This window comes from Sturnus vulgaris, chromosome 6, assembly GCF_052056855.1.
Source record: "Sturnus vulgaris isolate bStuVul1 chromosome 6, bStuVul1.hap1, whole genome shotgun sequence".
Lineage (NCBI taxonomy): Eukaryota > Metazoa > Chordata > Aves > Passeriformes > Sturnidae > Sturnus > Sturnus vulgaris.
In genome coordinates this window covers 7,591,313-7,616,238 of record NC_142248.1, presented here as the reverse complement: position 1 = coordinate 7,616,238, position 24,926 = coordinate 7,591,313, and the positions used below count along the sequence as shown (strand labels likewise).

Sequence of the window (24,926 nt, the reverse complement as noted above, 5' to 3'; positions counted from 1 at the left end):
CCTGACTTTTGGTGTTTTAAGAGAGCTTCATGGTATGGTCCTCCTCAGCCCATCCTTGAAGCCTGGCTTCTCTTTCCTCTTATTCCCTCTTCCTCAGTCCCAGACACAACAGTTTTACAGGTTCCATGTGAGCCCAGGCCCAACAGCTCAGCAAGGTTTACAGGTACAGGGACACCGTGGGGTTTCACCATTCCCAAAAGTGCCTCTCACTAGCTGGGAACTGACCTGGAGCAGATGTGGGATCATTTCCCAGCCAGCGCTGCAGGATGCACAGCACGGCTGGCAGACGTGACTAACACTTGTCAGTACTCGTGGGAAGCTCATGATCCCACATAGTTAATACAAAATATGTGTGTTCAAAGCTCCTTTTCCCTCAAATATCTCAGTATCAGTCCTGCCTGCCTTTTTACAAGCTGCAATAAATCCCATAAACCTCCTGCCCCATGCCATTAGGAGAAAGTACAGACGAAAATGTTTGAATGTATGAATGCTTGTCACAGAAATGTATTATTTTATTCTCTACATAGAATTATTTAAATTGTAAAGTGACAGCTGAAGTGAAAAGTCAGTGTTTCAGTTGCACTTCACAGTTAACAGCATTTGGCTGTCATCACACCACTAATAATAAATGTAGTAATAAAACTCTTTGTTTTGAAAGAGAGCTGCAAAGTGTTTCCTGACAAAAAACTGCTACAATAAATTTCCTTTGTTTGGCCTCACAGGCATCAGAAGGGATGGCAGCTTTTCCCAGCACTGTTATTGGATACATCAGGGTGCAGTGATATAAGGATACGAGAAAAAAAGTGTGGTTCCAATGACCAAAGACCAGTGATTGCAGGAAACTCAGATCTTTAAAGAATGAAACTATACTTAAATTAATTAAGATACTGACTGCTTTGAATGCTCCTCCTGGTACAAGTGGCTGCCACATGAAGTAAAACCTCTAAGCTCCCATGACTTTAACTGTCAAGGTATTATCATGTCCAGTTACTGTGACCCTATCAAGCAAGCAGCACAGAAATTAGGATTTCTAGTTCAGGAAATTCTGTCTCAGGTCAAGATCTGGAAGCAACATTTTGCCCCACAAAATTATTAAAAATGTCTAGGAAGAAAAAATACTTTCTGCACGCAGGGAAGAACTTTGCTGATGAATCCTGGCAATTTCCAACCCTCCACATGCTCCACGCTGAGCAGGTGGCTGGGACAGTGCTGATGGCCATGCATTCTGTGCTGCCTCCTGGGACACGAGTCAGCTGGAGAGCAGAAATGCTACTGGCAAGGCAGCAAGGAGAGGAGGATTCTCCTGTTCCTTGCCAGAGAGGCCCAGAGTAACCCAGAACTGTCAGAGCACTTATCTTGGTTTCTCTTCTGTACCCAACTGCCGAGCTTTGCAAGAGCTGAGCTGAATTATTCCTGAGAGCTCTCATCCTCTCTCAGATTTGGACAAAACTGACCACGGGTCTCAAATATAACAAGGAAGGCCTGACCTTGTTAGGTCAGAGAGAGACCAAACAGAGAGCATGGCCATGGAGGTTCTGGCTGCTTTGGAGATCAGACAAAAGGAAAATCTTTTCTGTATGAGTCAAGATTAAAAATCTTGAGTTGGTGCCACAAATCAGATCTTAACACTTCTGATGGAATTTATCTTCCATTTTCTTCTGCAGCTAAAGCACTGTAGAGCAGCCACTTATTTCAACAGAATAAATTTCCTTTTTTCTTCTCTTTATAAATCTATTTGTAAGCAATCAAGACAGAAATCAACTGTGGTCTAGAGATTAAAACAGGAGCTTCTTGACAATTGAGCTATCAGGCTTCAAGTAACCTAATCCTTGAGACATTTTCGTCCAATCTCTAAACGTTTCTGGGGACTTTAGACAAAAATTGTGACAACAAAAGTAGTAAATTGCTGAGTGATGGTTCAGCAACTGAAGCCCTGCCTTGCAAGGAGGAGTCAGAGTGGTGCTAATGTGGACAAGCAGAAAGAAAAAAAGCATTACCCCATTCCTGTCAGATGAAAGCCCACAGCACCCAAAGCTGAGGAATTATCTTTTCTAAGGTAAAATACAGCCACTTTAGTCTCTGCAAGGGAAGTAAAGCCAGGAGAAACTGGTTTGGTGACCAGGAAAAAATGATCAGTGCAAAATACAGGGGTGTTACAGAGAAGCAGCCAATGCTTGGGACAATTTTTTCTACCTGTGGCTGCTGCAGCACCAAGATGCTGTGTCCTGTGTCTACTCTGCCCTGCCTCACTCACTCACTCACTCACTCACTCACTCACTCACTCACTCACTCACTCACTCACTCACTCACTCACTCACTCACTCTCCTGGCCCTGAGGCCTGGGAGGATTTCTTCAGGCTGGCTTGTCAGCTTGTTCCAGGGTAACTCTTCTCTGGCATGAACTGTCATGGCTCCATCAGTGCTCCGAAAGTGCAGGTATGTACAGTTTGTCAGACACTGTCTCACTGATGTGACCACCACTCCCCCTCCCTTTCCCTCCCACTGCTTCCCAACAGAAATCACCACCAGGCAATTTTTAATCCCTCTTCCACCACTTGTCCTTACTTCTCCCCAAAAATCACGGAGCCTGCAACTTGTGGCCCCTCCTCTCCAAGCTCCTGCAGGTATCTCAAGCCAAAGGCATCCCATGTCACTTGGACAGACTGTCTCCTCCTTGGCACAGATCTGCACCCAAGGAGCAGGAGGTGGGGAAAGGAAGATTCTGCACCCTGGCAAACCAGCCAGAGTGTGGGTTGTATATCTAGGCCAGTACATCCTCTGGCAACTCATGTCTCTGCTCACTCCTGCTTTATCTTTTGCTCTCTGCATCAGCTCGTCAGGGCGAGAAGCCTTCCCACAGCCCTCCCTAATGATGATGAGAACCCAATAATAACCTTGTGATAAGTCACAGTTACAAATCTCATCCCATCCAACACTTTCTAGTCCATGTGTTCTTCCAGCTGCATGGCAGCCTGCCTTGGCACAAGGGTGTTGCTGGAAACCCATGCCCAGGGCAGAGGGCTGGCACTGGCATTTCAGAGATCAGCTGTAGTGTCAACCATACCCTTCAGCATGGATCTGTGTGATGCCTCCACAATGGGAGCAGAGCAACAGAACAAGTAACACCCTCTGTGACCAACAAAGCAGCTGCACACGAGTTCAGATGGAAACAACTTTCAGCTGAACACCATTCTGGATCCAGTGAGCACTGTCAGGATGATGCCATCATGTGAAGACTTTGCTCTAAGTCTTGCTCAGCCAGCAAAATCTCCCGTGTGAACAGAACAAAGTTTTTGTTTCTGCTGGGAAAGCTGAATCAAACAAACCATGGAGGCCATGGGACAGACCTCCTTGCTCCTTATTCTGATTAACCATTCTTTGATACAGTCTCCACTTTCTTTACTTAAAACAAGGCCTCCCAGCTCCCTCAGGAGGTGCTTTCCCAGCATGAGCCACCAAGGACGTGTCAGCTTCAAGGGAGCTGGCAATAACTCCAAAAGCTGTACTGAACACTACACAGGACGAGGTTAATCAAATGGGACAACAGGGGAGAAAGCACACATCTGTCACCTTGATGAGTGGGTGGCTCTTTGGGAAGGGCCAGCACTCTCATGGCCAACCATCACCAGTCACTCCCAAGTGTGTCAAGAGGAGATGATACCTGCAAGATCTCAGCAGACTCAGGTGCAGACAGGACAGGCCAGGATGCTCCAATTTAAACAAACTATCCAGGTTGCTACGGAAACCTCGAGGATGGAAAAGATCTTTGAAAACAAACCATAGTGAGGCAGATTTCCTATCCACTCTGAAAAGGGTTATGACCAGAATAGGCAAAGTGGGTGTTAAATGCTTTTAGCTAAGGCAATAGTAGCAGCACTTGAGGAGGAGGCGTTATGGATTCACAGCACCCATCATACACACGTCTTTTATCCCAAACCCCAGGAGAACAGTCCTCTGTATTTTGCCAACACTATAGCATGAAAATTCTGACTTCTTAACCCCTTCCTGGCATCCTGTCTCCTTCTCCATTACTATTATAGCTATAAATTACTATTTGTAGCTATAAATTACTATATATAGCTATACTAACCCTTTAAGTCATGACAAACGGAAAAGACACACGTAGAATTCATCTGATACAGATGAAGTAAAATTACCCATTGATTTAAAGCTAATCAAAACTGAAGATCATAGACTTCTTTTTCACAAAAAAAAACCCCACAAAACAAAACCCAACGGAACACAAACAAAAAACAAACCCAGAGCAGAGAAGAGACACAACTTTGTTATTGATTTCAAATGGTGTGTGCTCAGATCAACCTCCTGTGGCCCAAAAGTGCAGTATTGAATCATACATACTCCAACCTCACCAAGAGTTTGTGCTTGAATATTCAAGTATTCTGTGACAAAATGATTACAAGTAGCATGGGGACAGAGTGGTGCCTGGCACCAGTGTGGTTAATTAAAAATGTTATTGCTTATATAGCTGTTAAATAAATGAATGGTTACCTATGGATCTTTTCAGAACAGCTCCATCCTGCATGTTCCCTGAGGAAGGCAGGCTACTGTCCATCCTTACCCAAGATAGCTTCCATTCATCTGCTCCTTATCATCAAATCTGAAGGCCATTACATTTTGGAAAAGGTGATGGCTGTTTTGGAAAAGGGAATCTTACCTGGGGTTACTAGTAATTTCCACCTGTTTGAAAGCCAGAGATGAACAGTTTTGAAGAATCTAATTTTTGAGCATTTTTTGGAAGAGACACATACTCTGCTGAAATCTTCAAGGACCCTTCTAACCTAAACCACTCTGTATTTCAAATAAAAGGAAAAAAAGTAAACCCACAGTTTGTATCTTCCACATAAAAATGACACAGAGGTGTTCTGTAAGCAAAGCAGCTCTCAGCAACCACTGCAGCCCCCCAGATGGACAGAATCTGGTGCCAACTGCAAAAACAAAAATCTCAGGCCAGCACCCTGCCCTCGAATCCTCTGTGAGCATATAAACAGTGTATTTTATTTTACCTTAGTGTACTCTGAGTTCATATAATTTTTCAAAAAGTTTTTGGCTGAGAATATCACAACAGTCTTGAGAAGGAAAAAAACAAGCTTTATAACTGCAAAGTAATTCTTCTGGGTGACATTTTTAGAAATACTGTTTTCAAATCCATGTGACTAGGGAAAAGATTCCTCCACCTATCTTTATGTTAAAGAATGGAACCTAATTGTATATTTACTATTCTAAACGTGCTGCCCTTTGCACCTGAATGCAACAGCAGAAACATCTGAAAAACAGCACAAGAAATGTGCAAGTTGCCCTGGTCTCTAGTTAAAAATCTTTAGGTACCATGGGAACACCACCAGCTCAAGAACTCTCAAATCTCACTTTTGTGCACACCCGTTCTGAGAACTCAGCAGGAGTGCCTGTAGCAATCAGGAACAAATTTCTGCCGACAGGAAAGATGTCCCTGCAGAAAGGTCTCCTGAGGAGCTCTGGGCTGGAATCTCCTCTGCTCAAAGCCATTCCCTGCTGTCCTGGCAGGCAGGAAGTTGCAATTTGCTGCTACCTGACTTTTTTGGCCAGGAGGTGGGGGAAGGAAGGAAGGAGTGAAGGAAGGACCCACAAGCTCCCAGCTGACAAAGAAACTTGACCTCTAGGCCAACTGTTCCCCCTGCAGCCAGGACACACAGGACAGGCTGGGGAAATGATGCCGTATGCCTTCTCCTCACTGTCAAACAGATTTGGATACAGGGAAGCTGACACGTGAGAGAAAGCAGAATGCAGTAGTCTCCAGCAACAAAAGGAGTGCTGGGGGATAGAACATTTCTCCTATAAATCATTTCATTTCTGGAGAGGGAAACTTGGTCTTTTCCCAAGCCAAAGGAAGTAAAGAAACTAAACCAAAATTTGCTAACATTACAAATTGAAACCAATAAAAGGAAGTGAAAAAATACTCTTCCACAACAGTATCAGCCTCCAGGGTCCTGCCATTAGTTATGTGCCACAGATTCACTGAATTCAAATTAATTGCAATTTCCACAGGCTGAGGTTTGGGGGTTTAAAAGTTTCCAACTCACCCCCTTCTCCTACTCTTTCCTGCAGCCTGGCTGCTCTTAACACAGTAAAAACAAATGGAGCTTGTATGAATTGACAGAGGCAAAAGTGTTGCATTCTCAGAACACCTTGAGAAATTAACACTGTCCCTTGGTTAAGGAAAACCACTCTCTGTCAGGACTGCCAAACCTGGACACACACACAGGGATGTGCACAAAGCTCCAATGACTCAAAGAAAGTAAATATGAAAGTGTCTGCCTCCTTCAACTCTGACTCCCATTAAATACATCATAGTGCCTAGACAAAAGATTTAAAGGCAAGGAAATACCATTAAAAACATTTCTGTAGAAATTGGAATGAAAGTGAAAACATCATTAGATAACAAAGTTACGTTTTGTAGTAACATTCATTCATTTTAGAAGAATAATGTATGGTGGTTTAGGTAGAAAAGCTGTTTCTAGGAAATGATTCTGCCCAATTTCAGACCATAGGGAGTGAAATGGCTCAATGTTTATGTCCTTTATGACATCAATAAAATTAAAACACAGGCATAACTGAGTATTAACAACTTGACAGTTCTCACCAAGTAAGAGCTTTAGCCACAGCAAAAACTGGCTAAGAAAAGACAGGTATTTTCTCAACACCAATTTATTCTTAGAGTGAAGAGGGACATTAGCTTGCTTAACAAAGCTAACGTGTTACAAGGCATAGGGTATTTACCTCTGCTTAAATCCTACTGCAGGCAGACAGTGAAGATGGACCAAACATAAGATTTGATCCCATATAGTGATGGCATTTAGCTGCAGTAACAACTTCATCACCTAGGCAGCACTCCTGACTTAACATGCAGACTGCAGTCATCAGCCCACTGCTGCCCAGCAGCACCTGAGCTGCAGGAGGCAAACTGGAGGGATTCCAGCAAGTCAGCCTGGAATCTGGTCTGAGGTGCTGACTGCTGATCTGTGACAGCAGAGGCTCAAGAGACAACTCTCTGAGTGATACTCTCTAATGCAGTATGCACTGACCCAGGAGCAGGGTCAGATGTCTCTGTTGCTTGCCTTTGCCTTGTCCTGTCTGCATGGATAAATAGTTAGGATAAAATCTGCCCATAGAGTGCATGGCAGAAGAGAGCCTTGACCCTCTGTTCCACTAGACACCAGTATAATTCAAGTAGTTATTTAAGTTATGACACTGATTGCTTAATTGGAAAAAACTCTGCAACCTACAGATAAAATGTAGTGTTTCACCCTTTGGTGAAATGAGTAATACCCAGAGATCATCACCAAGTGCAGCTTTCTCATTTCTGTACAGACACATGAGGTGGCTTTACATCAAAGAATCCCATCTTGTCATTACTTCCAACAGAGATCACAATGTGGGAGTAAAAGAGAGACAAGACAAGGTGCAATCTATCTGCTCACAGAATCTGTCTGCTCCAGTTGGGACCTCTCAAATCTTTCACGTGCTTTATGCTCTTTTAAGAATAATCATTGCTCACAAACTTAAAGCCTGTGATTTAGTATCATCCAAATAACATTAAATTTCTGTCCACATTACACAGGCAGCTTCTGATTGCCAAAGATCTTCAAAATAGATCTCTTCTCCCCATGACTTCAAGGAAGTCTGTTCCTGTAAGGCTTCCTTTAAATCTGTAGCAATCTAAGGCTCTAGATTTGTTGTGGGTGTATATCCAACAATGTCCAAAGTGGCTCTTCACTTCCAAATTCCATCAGGTTCCGGATAAATGATCCTAAATGTCAAGTTTATCCGTTCATCTCTAGAATGATACTCCTTAGGAACTCGGTGCTGTAAGTGACATTAGAGAAAAAAAAAAGGCATTAGCTTGTGCATTTAAAATACAGGTGATCAAACAATGACTAAAACCTTCATTTCCTGTGATGACTTTTTATTCATATTTCTGAACACTTAGATGAGGTAAAATAATCAGGTTCTGACTGCTCGGGGCCACTGAGAACAAAAAGTCTTTGTATATTACTGTAGAATTCTTAAATTAAGTTACAACTTTTTGATATTCCAATTTTCTATATTGATTTTGCTCTTTTCACTGCAGGCTGCAACCTTTGTTGCTAAACTTTAATGCTGGAACACCTGAACTGATTCCTACTGCATCATTTGGCACATGAAAGCAAACTCATTGTTTCTGTGAGTGCTTTCAAATTCTGAGGCAGAAAGCAATCCTAATGCCTTGGAAAACAATTGTGCCACTGGAAGCAGAATGTCCCATGCCTTCTTGAGAGTGCCTCAGCATATCTGGAAAACTGCATTGCAAGTGAAGCACATAAACAGTGTAATAACAGGAGTTCTTACCTGCCAATCCTCCTGGGTGGCTCCTTCCATCACCAACAGAGTCCCGTGATCAAGTGGGATTCTAAGTCTTTCTACATAAGTATAGTCTCCATCCTCCTCCTAAAAAGAAACATTAGACACTGATGAAGCAGGCATGTGCATTTGGTAGAAAACATGCATTTACAGCAGAGCTCAAAAAGTCTGTGAGGAAGGAGGAGGAGGCTCTTCCAAGATCTAGAAGTCTAAGCAAACCTCTCTGTATCTGTATTTCATAATGACAGTCCAGGAGCCAAGCATTTTAATGATGAAAAGAAGCCATTGTATCACACTGCCTGAATGCCACAGGCAAAGTTCCTGTATTTAGTGCAAAATTCTGGAGTGAGGCTGCAAACCTTATGGAAACATCTTAAACAGTTCAGTGTGGAAACATTGTGCAATAACCATGCTAGATTCCAACTGTTAACTACTTCATCAAAAGTAACATCTTCCTGCTATTCTGAATTCCTCCTGTTACAACATTATATGCTGCTATGGCACTAGATGCTGGAGAAGAGTTTTTCTTATTAAAAAAAAAAATCTCCTTTTCCTATAATATCTTGTAAAACAAGTTGTCTTAATCCACTTAAACCACTAAGAAAACAGAATGCTAGACTAAAAGACAAATAATTTGCAAACCTTTGTTAAGCCTCTAGTATGTGCAATTATTTTAAAACTCAAATATAACAACTAGACAAAGTGACACACCCCAGCAGTGGTCTCCCACATGCCACATGAGTGGGAACAGCAATTCCCTACTGCTTTGCATTATCCTTTCCAATTTTAAATCAGATTCATACACTAAGTCAAGTGTGTAATAGTCCAACTTGAAGGAGGTTTATCCTGTTAAAAGTTCATGACTTGCTGAAAAGCTCAAAATAATGAGGCAGAGCAATAAATACTGGGGAAACTATGTCCTAAACTAAAACAGTTTGATTTTCAGGAAACCAACTGGGAGTGTGTGCGTTTATAAATAAGATGCAGCTAGAAAGAGGATTGCACTTTGTAAAATGCAAAAGAGCTTGGCTGTATCAAGTCAGTATCAAGAAACGTTTTCTTCCCTTCAGTGGAAACAAAGGAAAAATTTCAAAAATAGGTATTATAAACATGACTACTGAAGAAAAGCAGAGATATCACTGCACACGTACTTTCTATTTCAGAGCATTACATCATTTCACTTTGTGATGGACAACAGTGGGCTTATTTTTATCTCTTGCTCATCTTAATTAAAAAGGAATTCTGCTAAGATAAATGATTTAGGAGAAAACACCCAGTATGTAAAAACAGCAATTACTTTCTGGTTTAAATGGGACATCTCTGAACTTCATTTTATTTAGAAGCCAGTGAAGTCAAGCAAAAAGTTTTTACTTTCTTACATGCCATTACTGTGGACCAAAGCTCATTTCAGAACTTTTATTCCTAGAGCTGATATCAGACGTACAGAAAACTCACTTGGCTTTCAGAGGTAAAAAAGTTTATGAAGGAAATTTATTTTTGACATCTAAGATAGAAAAGATTTTCTGGTAACAAACATGGAAAGAAGTGCATCAGGTGACTTCTTTATGTTCACTTTGTAACTCTATATATGTACCTCAAAACCACCTGCTTACAAAAACAGGCATAGTAAAGCAACTTTTCTGCTTTTTAATATATTAGAAACTTCATAATCTTGAGTTACACATTCAATACAATCCAAGCTTTACAGTATCCAAGTACACTGGCTAAACCTTTTTTTTTAAATCCTTAATTACAGTAACATTACATTAATTACAGTTAATAAGTAAGGAAAGCTCAGTCTGAGTTGATGGGAAACGGTGAATAAAAAAATCTGTAAGAATTCCTGGACTCCATCAAGGCTGTTTTCTTGAAATGCTATCAAAATCAAAACAAGAAAAGATCTAGTATAAATCTATATAAATCACTCAAGTTTGTTTTTAAGTCTCAGGAAGGTTTATTGCTATAGTGGTAGGAAACGGTTTCTGGACAGTGTAGAGGAATCTTCTATTATAAGGGAAAGTAAATGGAAATATCCTGTAGAAGAATGTATAAATAATAATGCAAAATCATTTTTAATTGCAAAAGTCAGCATCTTTCATGGAGATACTGGCTCCCAGTCTTCTGCTTCACCTATTTACCTATTACCAAGAGAATCATCCTTACAAAAGTTCAAATCTTGTATTTTTCAGACTTAATCTTGATTGTATCCCTCTTTTCCAGTTGAGCCTCTAGCACCAGCTGTGTAAACACCCTCCTCCACAACAAAGTAGTCTCACCTATCAATACTCCTGCGTTTAACACGTTTATTTTCACTGTCTCTGACAAAATCCTCACTACAGTTCTTTTCTCTACAGATTCAGTAATGATGAATATCAGTTATACTGTCCTTTCCTCACATAATGCACTGCCTACCTATAAACCCCCTCAGTCCTCCTGCAGCTGAGCACTCCCTTCTTCCTCTCTGCTTGTCTACAGCTCCTCAAGCCCTGCCAATACTGGTGGACAACTCCTCCTCCTCTGCAGCCACTGCTGTCTGTGAGTCTCTTTCAGGTCAATCTGAAAGTTCAGCCTGCTTCATCTTGATCTGAACCTCTGCTTCCACCATGCTCCACAAATTCTCATATTCATCTCTTCTGTTTATACACAAAGGGTTATTTTTCTGCTGTTTCCAGAACTACAAGGAGATCTTTACCTTCTGCTAGGAAAAAAGGACTGTGCTTCAAGGATTCCTTTGAAGGACAGATCCATCTGAAGGCTGATTCTCTGAACACCACGAACATCCTGCTATTATCTAACAAGTGTGAAGCTCCCTCCCTTCCCAGCAGCCATCAGTTTCCTTGGTTATAGATGGAAGAAGAGCAAGCTGACACCTGCCTTTCTAACTCCTTCCACAGTTCACACTGTGGCCATTTGCTGGACAGCCACCCAGCTGGTCCCTATGGCACCCACCCCTCTGCCACAGGGCACCTCCCAGTGGAACGTGGGAGCTTAGTGGGACATCAGGTATCACCATCCTTCCCCCTGGTACTAACATTCCCCACTCAGCTTCCAGCAGGACACAATCAGATAACCTGGCCCTGTCTCACAGTTGAACAGTGAACAAGCAATAGTTAAAAATGGTAGTGGGGCTGTATCAGAAACACCCATGCCACAGAGTGAAATGAATTCCTCTCAACTGGGAGGATGAAGTCATGTCCAAGTGGGGCCTGGAGGCTTGAGGCTGTGTGGGGAATGGGAGGAGGGCACAGCGGTGACACTCAGGCTGTAGGCAAGCACAGGAGGACTCATTGACTCAACCAATAGCTCTGTGAACAGAGTGTGAATCACAGCTTTAAAGCAAAGCAATTGTCTCCTGATTTCAGTGTAGGCAGAAGCTACAATGATGGGGGCAGGGGGAACAAGGAAGCAGGAGCAAGGTGAAAGTAATTTACTGCAACTGGAAGAAGAAAATATAAGAAACCACATCACTGTAGACTTTTAACTATGAAGTAGGCATCCAAAAAAACCTAGAAACCATTTAAAGCAGAGGAAAAATACCAGCTGCTATCATGTAACTGGTCCAAATAAACAGAAAAGGCTGTGTTTAGAAAAAAGAATGCTTAAAAAGAAAAATTCCAGCAGGCAAAATAAAACAGTTTCTGGAGTCATGTTAATTCCCATAGTCTCCTTATTCCAGTGAGGAATTTACACCTGAAATGTATTTGCAGCTTTTTTTACATGCACTGGGCTGAAATCCCAGTAAGAATTATTTCTGCTTACCCACAAAGGATGCAGTTTAAGAAGATACAAATAGTCCACACATGTAGTGTAGAGACTACATTCCTTTACCCTCTATTATATGATGAAGACTTATCCAGTACAGTGCTCACCAAAAAGAAGAAAAGAGGACTGGACCTTTCCTTACCCTCACCCTAGAACAATTTTCAGGATAATAAAAAACCCACTTAAACATAAGTAACTTTTTTTTATTTTTGCCAAATGAAAAAAAAAATTCAGATTGTGTGATTGTTTCAGAGTGACTTACATAAACACTACCAAATTATTAACAGACAATTCTCAAAATTCACATAAACGTGTATAAAAAATAAAATCCATCAAACACTACTGGTCATCTTTTCAGTTAGAGAAACAATTTTATTCGCTATCAGGTTCATCCACGTTTCAAGATATAAGCTAGGAAATATTTGCAGAGATACCAAAACGAAGTCTCTGAAGGCTCTGATCTAGTACTCTTCAACTGCCCTTCCAGCTGTGACCTCGCTTGTGGTACATAACAGTTTTGTACTCAGTACATCATCCCACACAGGAAACCACATGTTTTCCTAGTACCATTTATCCACAGTGATGTTCTACCACAGTATTTATCATCTTGTATGTTCATTATATCTTTCATCTCCAAATACTTAAAAGCACTTAAAAGAACAGAAGGAAATGAAGGCCTTTGAAACCCTAGAATCTGAAATAGCACAGTGTTGGCCCTCAAAGTGGTTTAATTTTGGGAGGAAAAGGATTTACTTTCTGTTTCCCTCCTCAGTGAAGATTAACTCTAGAAAACCCAAAGTACTGACAGTGGCTGAAACCAGGGAAAGTCTGAATGCCCATGATGACTGTTAATCTCAATTCTTTTCCTCAGATTACATTCCTCTTCCTGTAACTTGCTTTTTAACAAATGAATGATCAAAAGATGTACAATCAGTTTTAACTTTCTTTTAATGAAAGAGAGAATGCTAGAGTACAATAGAGTATGAAAATTACTTCTTTCGAGGTACAGCCTGAAAGGTTGTAATTTCCATCAGAGCCTCTTGTAATTCCCACTTGGCAAAGCATCTATTGTCATAGGATGCTCCCAGGAAACTTCAGGCTTTGGGAATGTGCAAAAGAATACGTAATGTGTGCCATGTAACTATTAAGTATGAGCTCCCTTAGGCACAGGACACACTTAACAGCACCTCTTTCAAAGATCTGCACACGGGGACTCTACCTCAGAAAAAAGGCATGTCACACTTGCAAAAGGAATACACTTCACAGCTAGCAAGACTCAGCTAGAAATACTCAGTCAGAAATACCAGGTCAAAGGTGCTAAAAAGGCAAAGGTGCTTGAGGGATAGATCTATAGAAAACCATCCATCTCTGGAAGAAAAGGGAAGAAATCGTGCAGTACACATCAAACAAGGCAGCCAAGTACGAATGGCACAGACTGAATTTCCCCTTTGCTAATAGTGGGTGTCTTTTCAGGAGATCTATAAAAAAGGCATCTTATTCAAGAACTAGGATTGATTTTTAAGACAGAACCTGCAAAGTTTATACTGAAGTTTAAGTATATTTTACTCTTATTCATCGATGGGGAACACAGGCACATCTAAAATGAATCCAAGCACCATTTACAGTTTTCTAGAGGAATAAACTTTCCAGCAGACATTTTATTATCAACACAGCATCAGGGATACTTGCTCATGCTATGCACTGACATAATGGATCGGCTATGTGATCTCATGCTCAGGGACCAAGATTCACTTCAGACAACAAAGAATTTACAAATTGGAGAACTGGTGAAAACTACAAATTATTTGTTTTCTGGTTCGATTTCTGACCTTTGCTGCTCAGAGTGATCCAAGGTGACTCCTGATGGGCAGGCATAGTGAAGTATGTCAGCATAGAGTTTTCCTGTAGGTTGGTAATTATTACCTCTGCTTTCTGTACTACCTACTCAGAATAAATAGCAGATAGCAAACTTATTTCCAAAATTTTCAGAGTGCTCAAGCAGAAAATTCATCTGAAACAGGACACTCTAAAACAAGGCCTGTATTCCCAATAAACGTGAATCCTTTACTTGGATAAATACGAACTGCAAAGTTTAAGCTGGCTTATAAACAAAGTATTCCCAAGCACAGCACTTTATCTAGAGAGTATTCACTACTGAATCCCCAATTAACTCCCAAAAGGATATTCCATACCTCTCCTTATCAAAGTAGAGGATCCCTGTTTAGCCTGCCAGTATGATGTGACAACTTCCAAGGCATTTTATGGAAAAGAAACGAGCTTCTTCCCTTTGTTCACTGCCCCTCAATCTGAATACACACACATCAAAATGCAAACCCTGTTAAGAGGATTTTTACTTACAAGAGCAGTCAGAACTACTCTTCACCCCGTGTACACTCTGCATTATGTTACATTGGCCTGAGTTTAAGAAAATGGTAGCAACTCTTGGATTAATTTGCAGAGTGTAATTCCACTTCCAGCACCACTGATCTCATTTTAAGTACCAGGAAGGACCCCTATTTGGGCAGAAGACTGCCCAGGTTCCAATTTCACTGCAGCACTACACTACACTGCTGTACATTATTAGAGTGGTCCCATCCCCATCCTCAGGATGTCATGGTCCATGCACGACATTTCTTGATCCCTATACTTATTCCACAGAACTTTCCAAGTTGTGCTTTCATTAACTTTAAAATACTTTAGTAATTAAGTTCTCTTTAATGGGGAAAACAATAAATGTGTCAGTAGCTATAAGACTCTTTCAGTGTGATCTGAACACTCACAGGGGAAGGTTTTTTTCTCATCTCAAAAGTCCGAGTAGCACCAAAGCTGAGTGAGGCAATGACAGGATTTTTTCCCAGTGATGGCTCATCATCACTGTGCCAGTCCACACTGTCCTTCTCATTTCGGTAGAGGTTGCAGAGAAGAGAGTTGAAGGTGTAGCCAGTGAACTCTTCAATGCTCTCCTTCAGCATGGTCAGCACAGGATGCCACTGCAATCAGCACAGAGGGGAATAGAAATGCCATGAACGCAGGCCAGGGGCAGGTAATACAAGACAGAAGGCAAAAACTACTAAGAAACAAAATATATTGCACTTTAATCACAATAAACTTAAAATCAAACAAATCACTCACAGCAATTCTGATGATATTTTAGTAGAGCAGAGGAATGGGCTGGGCTTTCTGCAAAATATGCACACGATACCCATCATTCAATACTAAATCATCTCTTAAAACTCTGAAGCCAGGCTGCCTTTCATACTAATGGAAGCAATCAGGCACAAAATGATACTGCTCTCAATGGCCTGCAGCTGCTGACAAGAGGAAATGGTTGTCAGAACACAGGCCTCTGTCCCTACTCTGTTAGCACAGCCTGTTGAGCTCAACTCATCACCTCTTGGGGTTTTGACTCCATTGTAACTCTTCAGTGAGTCACAAAACCAATGTCACTGGCCCTTGACTTCATCCTTCCCTTTGCTAACATCTTGCTGAGCCCACAGCCCAGAGAAGCTCTGCACATACCATTACAACCCAGTCGAGTTATTTAATGTTATAAACTTACATCGTGACCTTCATCTGTCAAGAGTGCTTTTAAGAACTACACAAATATATTAAAAAAAAAAAAAAGCCAAACCAACGTGGACCAGAATTTTTGCCCATTATATAAGCAGAAACAGAGATCAAGAGAGGATAAGAAACTGATTCCAAATCTCCCAGTGCACCACTGGCAGAAGAAGCAACAGACAGCTGGAAATATTTTCTAGAATCCACCTTGAATTAACAAGGTTGCACTACCTTCTTTCCAAGCTTCCCCAAGTTTAACAGGTATTTAACTTATTGGTTACACTGCAGGAGCCTCAACATATCATCTTTCTCTAATGGGGTATTTCTAGCTAAGTCGTGCCTTCAACAATTAAGCATCATGTGAGTAATTAATGCTAGATAAACATAGCTTGCAGCTATGGTATGTGTCAGGAAAGCAGTAACACCACCAAAAAAAAAAAAAAACCAAAACCCAAGAAAGTTTGCTTGCAACTGGCTGCCCAAATGTACAGAAAAGTCCAACAAGAATTATTGAAAGCACTTTTCAGTGACCAACCAGGACTAGATTTCTTCAACTCTCATCACAGAAATATGTATTACTAAAATGTTACCATTTACCAGTGAATTTTACAATGTAGTTGAAAGCCCACTACAAACCTGCAGCAGTGAAAGTAGTTTTGTTGAAACAACTCTATCACTGGTTACAGAGAAACATTTTCTAATAGCAAAATTCATTTAGGCACAAACACTGGATTGTATCTAGAAGTGCTGCAATCACACCAATTCTTACCAAACAAAAAAGGAGGGACACAAAGCTAATTACTCCTATAGATCAAGTGTTTAAGGGAGCAATCACTTTTGGCTAAGCTGTGCACTAAATTACATTTTATTCAGGATATCTTTGTGCTAGAAACCTATTCTACAGGTAAGGACTGTGCTAATTACACCATCCTCTACTCAGCTTCTAAGCTGCAGGTACTCCCACCTGCAAAGCTTTGTGAAATGTCAGTGTCCAGTGGCTGTGCCTACAGGCAGCTTCCAGCCAGGGAAGGGCTGGCTTCCAGCTGTGCAACTTCTCCAGTGCATCTCGCTTTCTGCTTGAGTTTATGTCCTCAGCAAAAGCAGAAATATTCAGGAATAGAAGACAGAACCAGCCTAAGTGACTCAGTTAGGCCTTGTGCCTTTTGGATGAGAGAAACAAGCCAGTGACCCAATGAGTGCTAACTCAGAACTTGATGCAGACTGAAATGAGACCTTGAATTCAGGGTTATATGCAATCTCTGAGCAGCAATGGGTTTCACAACAGGCAGTTCAGAACTGGATTTAAATCCTAAGTGTACAACGGAATGATTTTGTGAGGGCACTTCCATCTCTAAAGCCATTCAGCTTTCAGAAAAGCCCACTTAAAATAGTATTCCACAAATGAGTACCAAAGAAATGCCTGTTTTTCCACCACAAGTTATGCAGGTCATAGAGTTTTTAACTACTTTTTTGTTTTTTGAGACTACAAAATATTCGCAACTCATCATGTTAAATAACGCCTTTCCAACTCTTCCCAAACATCCCACTTTGGCAGCAGCTCTGGGACTTGGGACACTTTTCTCTCATGCCATCCAGCTTTCAACAGTGACACCTAATTACTGCCGTGGAAATTTTAAACAAAGCAATAGCAAAAGACAGGCTGATGGGACAACAGGCTGAGAGAGAGAGGGGGAGAGAAAACATGAAAAAAACATCACTGAATCACTCAGAAGGTTTTTAACTCTTCCAAAACAGTGTGGGAAATTACATGCTACAATCTGGAGTTGCTGAGCAGATGAGCTGCATGTGTGAATTTCATAGCATCCACATAGGAATCAAAATACCCCTAAACTTTCATTTAAGCTGTATTGAACCTAAGTGTTTCTGAAATTAACTATTTCAGAAATTGGTATTACTGTGTCTTTAGAGCAAAAAAATCAGTATGACTGTGCTCAGTACAATCTCCAATACAAAGATGATTAAAGTAAGTCACACATAGCAATTCAAAATTTTGGCCAAAGCTACAATGACCCAAAGCAAAAGTTTAAACTCTAGAGTAGTCACTTCCTTTTGGCAACATTTGGCAACTAAATCACGCTACTCTCAGCCAATTCACTCATAAAGTGTATTTTATAAAACTGACCACATTCCAGTAGAAACTGCTGCTGATCTCAAATGAAATGCTAACAGATCCTCTAGATAACCAGAATAGAGGATAGAGGGAATTTTTGTCTCTTGATCTCTGCAAAGGATTTCACTGTAGACAATAATGAAACACATGCAAACATACACATACATTTGGATTTGGCTGCATTGTTATCTTGGAATATGTGTAAGGAAGCTCCCCATACCAGGATGTAAGCCGTGGTTCCTCAAAAGATACTTCTGAAAAAAACAAAAAGATTTGCTCAGTTGCCTTATCAAAAGATATGAAAATCGAAAGATGAGGCAATTCTGCCAAGAAATTTGATCAAAAAGAGACTGTCCATTCACCTAATGTTAAAAAGCAGCCCCTTAAAAACCTCAGCTTTACATAATAAACTCAAATGAAGTAATGAAGTTACTCAAAATCAGGTATGCATCTATAGGAGGAATTACCTTGGCAAAATCTTGGAAACATATCCATTTTCTTACCCCTATATGCCAGACAGAGCAGGGACTGGATGAGTTAAAGATAGCAAATGAAATGGAAATTTTAACTTGTTTTAAGTTCACCTGGCTCTGGTGCCCAGTATGCTGGCATAAATTGCATGATGCAGATGGATGCACTGGAAAGGGTGGAGTAAAAAGGACTGTAGCATCCCTGGGATATTAAAGAAACAAAATGTAGCAAGGCTGGACACAATAATTTGTCAACTATGTGTGTGCTCTGTGGTACAACACAAACATCAGGTTAAAAATACTTTTGGCTTCTGAAAAGACTATTTTGGAACTATTTCTCATGCTTGACAGGTAGCATTCTACATTATACTGTCCCTTTACTGCCAGCCAAGAAACACACGTGTTGAAGACATTTTCCAGTCTCGACCAGTAACTACTCTGACACATTATCTTACATCAGTTCCTGACTGAAAGTGAAATTTAGCTAGAACAGGTGCCCCTTAGTGAACAAATCCAGAATAGCAGCCTCTTCTCCTGCTGCATATTGGAACTAATAACTAAAGCCAAAGGAAAAGGAACACGCTCTGCTGGGATTTTCAGTAAACAGGCAAAAAATATACCTCATGAAAGAAACCTCCAAGAATACAGTTTTTGCAGTATTGTTGGGAGATTGTATGATGGTGACCAGACCTAATTTAAAAAAATGAGTGAGAAAAAGAACTGGGGATGATAGAAGAGACAGTAAAATGACAAGATTTTAAAGACAGGCAATTTTAATTTGGAAAGATCTCATTTAGCTGGCAATAGTAACATGGTATTAGAGATTGAAAAGTAAGCGCAGTAGTCTTCAGATATGCATGGAAAACCTGCACAGAAACTTAAAGAAGCGGTAACACTGAAAATCAATTCTAAACAACGCAGATTCTGGTAAGGAACTGACCTGTGAATGACCTGAAAAGGTGGTCTACACACTCCTTACCCTGTCTGATGTGAGTTCTCTGACCCCAGGGTATGTCTTGGAGGAGCTGCTCAAACATCCAGTCTGCCTGTTTTGAGTCAATAAAGCCAGGAATCAAATGAATCCTAAGGATGAAAAAAGAAAAATGGAAGGAATATACATTTCTACATCTGTTCTGGGAAAATATTTTCATTTCCAGGATTCCCAAAGGAGTTAAAAATGTCTGTAAGGCATCAAAAGTCAAAGCCCAGTATCCTGTTTCTGACCACAGACAAAGTAGGTGTGAAGGAAAGAACAGAAGGGCTCCTGTTGAGTCTTAGCCTCACCAAAAGTATGCAACTTCTTTTCCAAACTTACAAACCCATATGACAACCAACAGCATACTATGAATTGCAGAATCAGCTATATGCTGTGAAAAAGGGAATCCTTCTGCTTGTTATTATATTGACTTCTGATAAATCAGATAGATCTGGTTATGGTATACAATCAACATTAAGTAAATTATTGGTCTTTATTCACCATCTCCATATCACTTAGAATTTGATGGCCCTTTATCCCTACTGCCATTCCTATTCTCTTTTCCAAAGCATAAGGAAAAATATTTAGCATAAGGACAGTATTTAATGTCTCCTATTTTTTCATTTCCATATGTACATCTAATATGTTGACTGGACTAACAGTCATTCAAGAATTACAGCCACCGTGGTGGGCTGCAGAGCAGGAATGCTGCTAACAGCAATCTACTCTCACAAGTATTCCATGCCCCAAAGATGTCACAGTAAGAGTATATAGTAAAGGTCTTAAAAAAGATGCAAATCTGATAATTCACTTATATTAACTTATTAACATAAAAATTACTATGTCCTTGGCATTTTTTCCACTATTAATAAAAATCTATCAAATTCAAAGGAAGAGGATTAATATTGATATTGAAGCTAAGTCAGCAAGATAAAATGTATTTTAGCTAGTAGGAATCACAGGACAAGTAGGTCTTGAAGTGTCCTGAAGCTGAAATAATTAAGGCATGGCATATAAGCAGAAGGACAATCCTGAGGTAACCACAATTGCCTAAAGTTAAATATTTTTATTAGATTTATTTAAAAAATTTACACTTTACAGCTACAAGTTTTGGGCCGCCCTTAACTGTACAACACAGACATCACACACTTTCTAACAGAGGAATACTGATCCAAATTGGCATCAGCAACTTTCTGTGAATCATGATACAAATGGACACAGCCCCTTGTCCTTATTGTGGAAAGAGCACTGGATGGAGTACACATCAGATGTCAAGAGGTTTATTTTTCTTCTCTTCAGTGCTGCTCAGAACCATCTCCCTCCCTGATACCTGTCACTCAAAAGTACTTCCAAAAGTACCCTAAACAGATGATGCACACGAAGTGCAGTGTGCAGCTGCTAAAGTCAAAACTCTCTGCAGAGACTGGACTTCAGAAGCTGAGTATCACCACATCACTCTGCAAAAGCAAATAACGTTTCATCCACTTACCTAGAAATGCCAGTTGGTCCCTTGCTGAGCTCATAAACACCAGGCTTGCTGAGGATGTAGAAAGAAAAGAGCCATCAGAAAGACAAACAAGAAATTATCTTAGACTGAACAGCACAGACTAGAATTGCTGTAGGCCTGGACTAGGGAAAAAACAGAGAGAGGAGAGAGAGGAGAGAGAGGAGAGAGAGGAGAGAGAGGAGAGAGAGGAGAGAGAGGAGAGAGAGGAGAGAGAGGAGAGAGAGGAGAGAGAGGAGAGAGAGGAGAGAGAGGAGAGAGAGGAGAGAGAGGAGAGAGAGGAGAGAGAGGAGAGAGAGGAGAGAGAGGAGAGAGAGGAGAGAGAGGAGAGAGAGGAGAGAGAGGAGAGAGAGGAGAGAGAGGAGAGAGAGGTCCTGGACATAAAGGTCAGAGTAAGGCAAAAAGGCATGCTGCAGAAGCAAACGAGTTTGCATGCCCTCTCTTCACCAAAGCCTCTGTACAGTTTTAGGGCTCTTAGAAAAAAATAAAAGAGGGATCCTAAAGGAGACAATCATACATGACTGCACTCAGATCACTATGTTTGCATTTATAGGTACACTGAGAAAGAAAATTCTACCAAGTTAGCCAAACTGAACCAAGCTGGATTTTCAGTATCTCTAACTCCACTATACACCACCACACTTTGTCACGCTTCATGCCAAAGTTATCCTGAGAAGATCCCCATTTCAACACAAAGGGTAAATGACATACAAATACCCAGCTTCACTATTAAACTCACTAACAGCTACCTCTCTGAGCCCTGAAAGAAGCTGCCACACCAGCTGTATTTCTGGTATATTCCAGAGTAAGTAATTTTCAGCATAGTTTACACTGGGAATGTCCCAGGAAAATGTACACTGCTAACCAAAGGAGACATACTGGCAATTGTGCTAAACCAGAATGTCCAACTGATCATGATTATGGCTTCCCAGCTATACCAAAGGCATAAGAACCAGTTAACAGGCTTGATCTCTCCTGCTAATACATTCAGCTCATGATAAAAGGGTTAAAAGTCCACAATTTCCACTCTTACTGACCACAACGACAGAAAGAGTGCACAGAGAAGTCAGCAGGGTACTCACTCTATCACACCTGCCTCAGGAACTCTGCGCTCCACCTGAAAGGGAACAAGACAGAACACAGTGAATATTAAAGTATATGGCACTCTCCAGTCCAACAGAACTCACAGTCATCTCTAGTGACTCTGTGTAGCCACACACTGATAAGCCAGTGAGAACAACACACCTCAGGGCAAGAGGGAAGTAGTAACAGCTCAGCAACTCCCTCCTCGTCCCAGAAACTCCTGCTACCATTGCAGGCTGGATTTTAGCCATCAACTGCCCCCTAAAGGACACTGATTTCTAAATTATTCGGATTATCACAATACTCGCTATTTATCAACTGCAATCAAGAATATTCTTTATATTTATAAAAATATCCTTATGTAAGGAAAAATTCAGAGCAACCCTAAGAAGCATGAACAAACTACAGGCCTCAGTCAAATGAGCAAAACATAAAAGATCACACATAGCAGAAGCTTACACTATAAAGCTGTCTGCACAGCTGAGATAGCTGTATTTTGTTAAAAGACAGAGCAGTTTAATCCAGCCTTAGCTATCATTCTGGCTGTCTCAGGGATTTATGCTTCTCTTCTCTGAGCTCAGTAGAGTTCTGATTTGCAAGAAGTTACAGCACTGAGCCAACAAGAGGATCAAAATATAGTACTCTATAGATAGCAGGTCTCTGCCACAGGGGAAAGAGAATCTTCCCAGGCCATCTTCAATGCTTCCAAGCCAAGATGACAGCCTTTCAACTAAGTCTAGCTTAGAAAGAAGTGCTCATGATTTTTTCTTCCCCAAGCAAGGAAGTGCCCTCACTCTGCACAGAGCACAATATCCTTCATCAGCTGATGGGACATAAAGTCTGCAAAACAAATCCCTCACTCTTCCCCTATAACAAATTAAGACAGATATCCCACCTGAGGAACACAAGAGCTCAAACCATGATTAGGACATTGCACAACGAATTTTTAGTAGAACATATTATTTTGGCTCTCTAAAATAAAAGAATAGTTCTGAACAGGCTAAACAGAGGGACAGTAACCTTCTGTTTGCCATACATGCAAAACAATTACCAACTCTGCTTAACAAAAGCTCAAAGTGCATGGACTATATCCTCAAATAACTTTCACTTATCATTTTAAGTTTAATAACAGATGAGATTCTGCTAGTTCCCTGTAATTTTTACCTCTGATGGCTTTTCAAAGACAAATTGCTTTTGAGCATGAGGCTGATCTTTCTGTCTCCATGCTGGTTTGGTACCTGCAAGGGCAAGGCTGCTGGCCACAGGTGCCTTAGGTGCTATAAAGAGAGAAAGAAGAAAAGATCACATGAATCGAACATCACCATACTAAAAAATATAGTTAGGAAAAACTTATGGAATCATTCCTTGGAGTATTCTCTTATGCCTGGCAGAGGATTCAGTAAATTGCCAAACCTAAGTGTTAAAATTGCACAGGAACTGATTTTTTTAATATATATATTTGTTATTCATAGACAAAACAAAACTGAAAATACAGTTTCATCAGAAAGGATGACATCTTCAATTCTACAACAAACACCTATCATACACCAGCAGAAATTGCTCCGTGCAGCTAAGCCGCTTCCCCCTGTATTCCTCTTCTTAGGGAAAAACAAAAAAACCCAAAAAACCAAAAAAAAAAACAAGAAAAAAAAAGAGAGAGAGAAATATTTCCATTGAAACAGGATTTTTAAACCAGGAAGGAAGTGGAAGAGCAACTTTGGCCACCACTTCAAGTGTTGTATTTACACAGCCAAACAGGCCTGAAAATGGCCCTGAAACACAAAGTCTTCACTCTGCATTATTCAAACAATGAGAAAAATAATTTTTTTAATCCCCTTAGGAACAGGAGCAATGAAATGCACCTGTGACAGAAAAGTTTGAGGCCACACCCACAAGCCAAACAGTTGGCTATTCTTTCTCATGATTAAAAAATCAGCTTGCCCAGGATGCCCAGTCTGCAGAGACAGGGGAGCTTTATGGAAACTGTATCAGGTAAGTAGGACATTTTGAGCACGTCCGCAAAAATAAACCAGTCCCTCCTGCAAGACAGGAAACCTTCAAAGTGCTCCTCTGCGTCTGCACTCTTTGGTTTCAATTTTTGCTTAAAAACCCGCGACGTTAACTCCGACTCTTTCCACTACTTCTCTTTATTTTACAATGTTTCCACCGTGAAAAGCTACACGAGGGCACATAACGCGTTTTATGAGTGACTGTTCTTACAGAACAAGCGCTGTTCGTCTCATTCCAGCTGCCCAGAGATGCGAACGACGCGCGCGTTACCAGCGCATCCATACCCGGCGCTCCGCATCCAAAATCGCCGCAACCTGCGGCACCCGCGCGAATTTACTCAAAAACTGGGTTGGAACACTGCAGCTGTTACCGACGGCAACGGGGGAAACAGGGCCAGCACTCGGGGGCCGCGCAGGGTGGTGGTGAAATGCAACCGGAGACCGGCCCCGCCGCGCCCGGGACGGCAGCCGGAGATGTGCTAGACGTGGGGAAGGTTGGCTGCGGGCGCTCCTTACCTGCGGGCCGCCGCGCCGGGGCTCCGGCCCAGCCGCCCTGCACCCGGGCCCGCTGCCGCCTCTCGGCCATGCCCGGCCCGACCCGGCCCGGCCCGGCCGTGCCCAGGGCCCCGCGCCTGCGCAGCTCCTCCCGCCGCGCGCGCAGCGACACAGCGGCCATTAAAGGGGCCCGAGCCGCCCTGCTCGTCCCGCTCCGACCGTGGAAACAAAAACAAAAACATTCTTGGAACCGGCAAGGGACGGGAATGATGGCACCAGAAACCCGCTCATATTTTCTGTCAGGTGCCCAGGAGCACCGTGGACAGCTAATTAACAGGTAGTCACAATCAAAGTCGAGGTAATTTAGGTTAAAGTGTAAGCAAACTTAGGTAAAAAAATTAGGTTAGTGATTCCCTGCTGTGGCTTGGAAAACAGAAGACCTCAGGGCATCAGAGTGGGAGCCTGCCACCACACGAAGGGGAGCAGGGACTCTGAACCTCCTCACCTGGGCACCCTTCCCTCTGTACCCGTGGGATGTGCG

At 41.5% G+C, this 24,926-nt stretch overlaps 1 protein-coding gene across 1 annotated transcript; it reads right to left on the bottom strand.

The window, feature by feature from the left end:
* Window positions 1–6,684: 6,684 nt before the first annotated feature.
* ALKBH3 (alkB homolog 3, alpha-ketoglutarate dependent dioxygenase) lies at window positions 6,685–24,498 on the bottom strand. The gene is made up of 9 exons (XM_014873633.2): window positions 24,407–24,498; window positions 23,046–23,158; window positions 21,881–21,915; window positions 20,784–20,831; window positions 19,298–19,401; window positions 18,014–18,102; window positions 14,937–15,146; window positions 8,383–8,481; window positions 6,685–7,860 (listed from the first exon to the last, which is right to left on the bottom strand). Exons 1-9 carry the CDS (start codon window positions 24,474–24,476, stop codon window positions 7,768–7,770), a joined length of 861 nt encoding a protein of 286 aa, XP_014729119.2. The 5' UTR covers window positions 24,477–24,498; the 3' UTR covers window positions 6,685–7,767.
* Window positions 24,499–24,926: the final 428 nt, after the last annotated feature.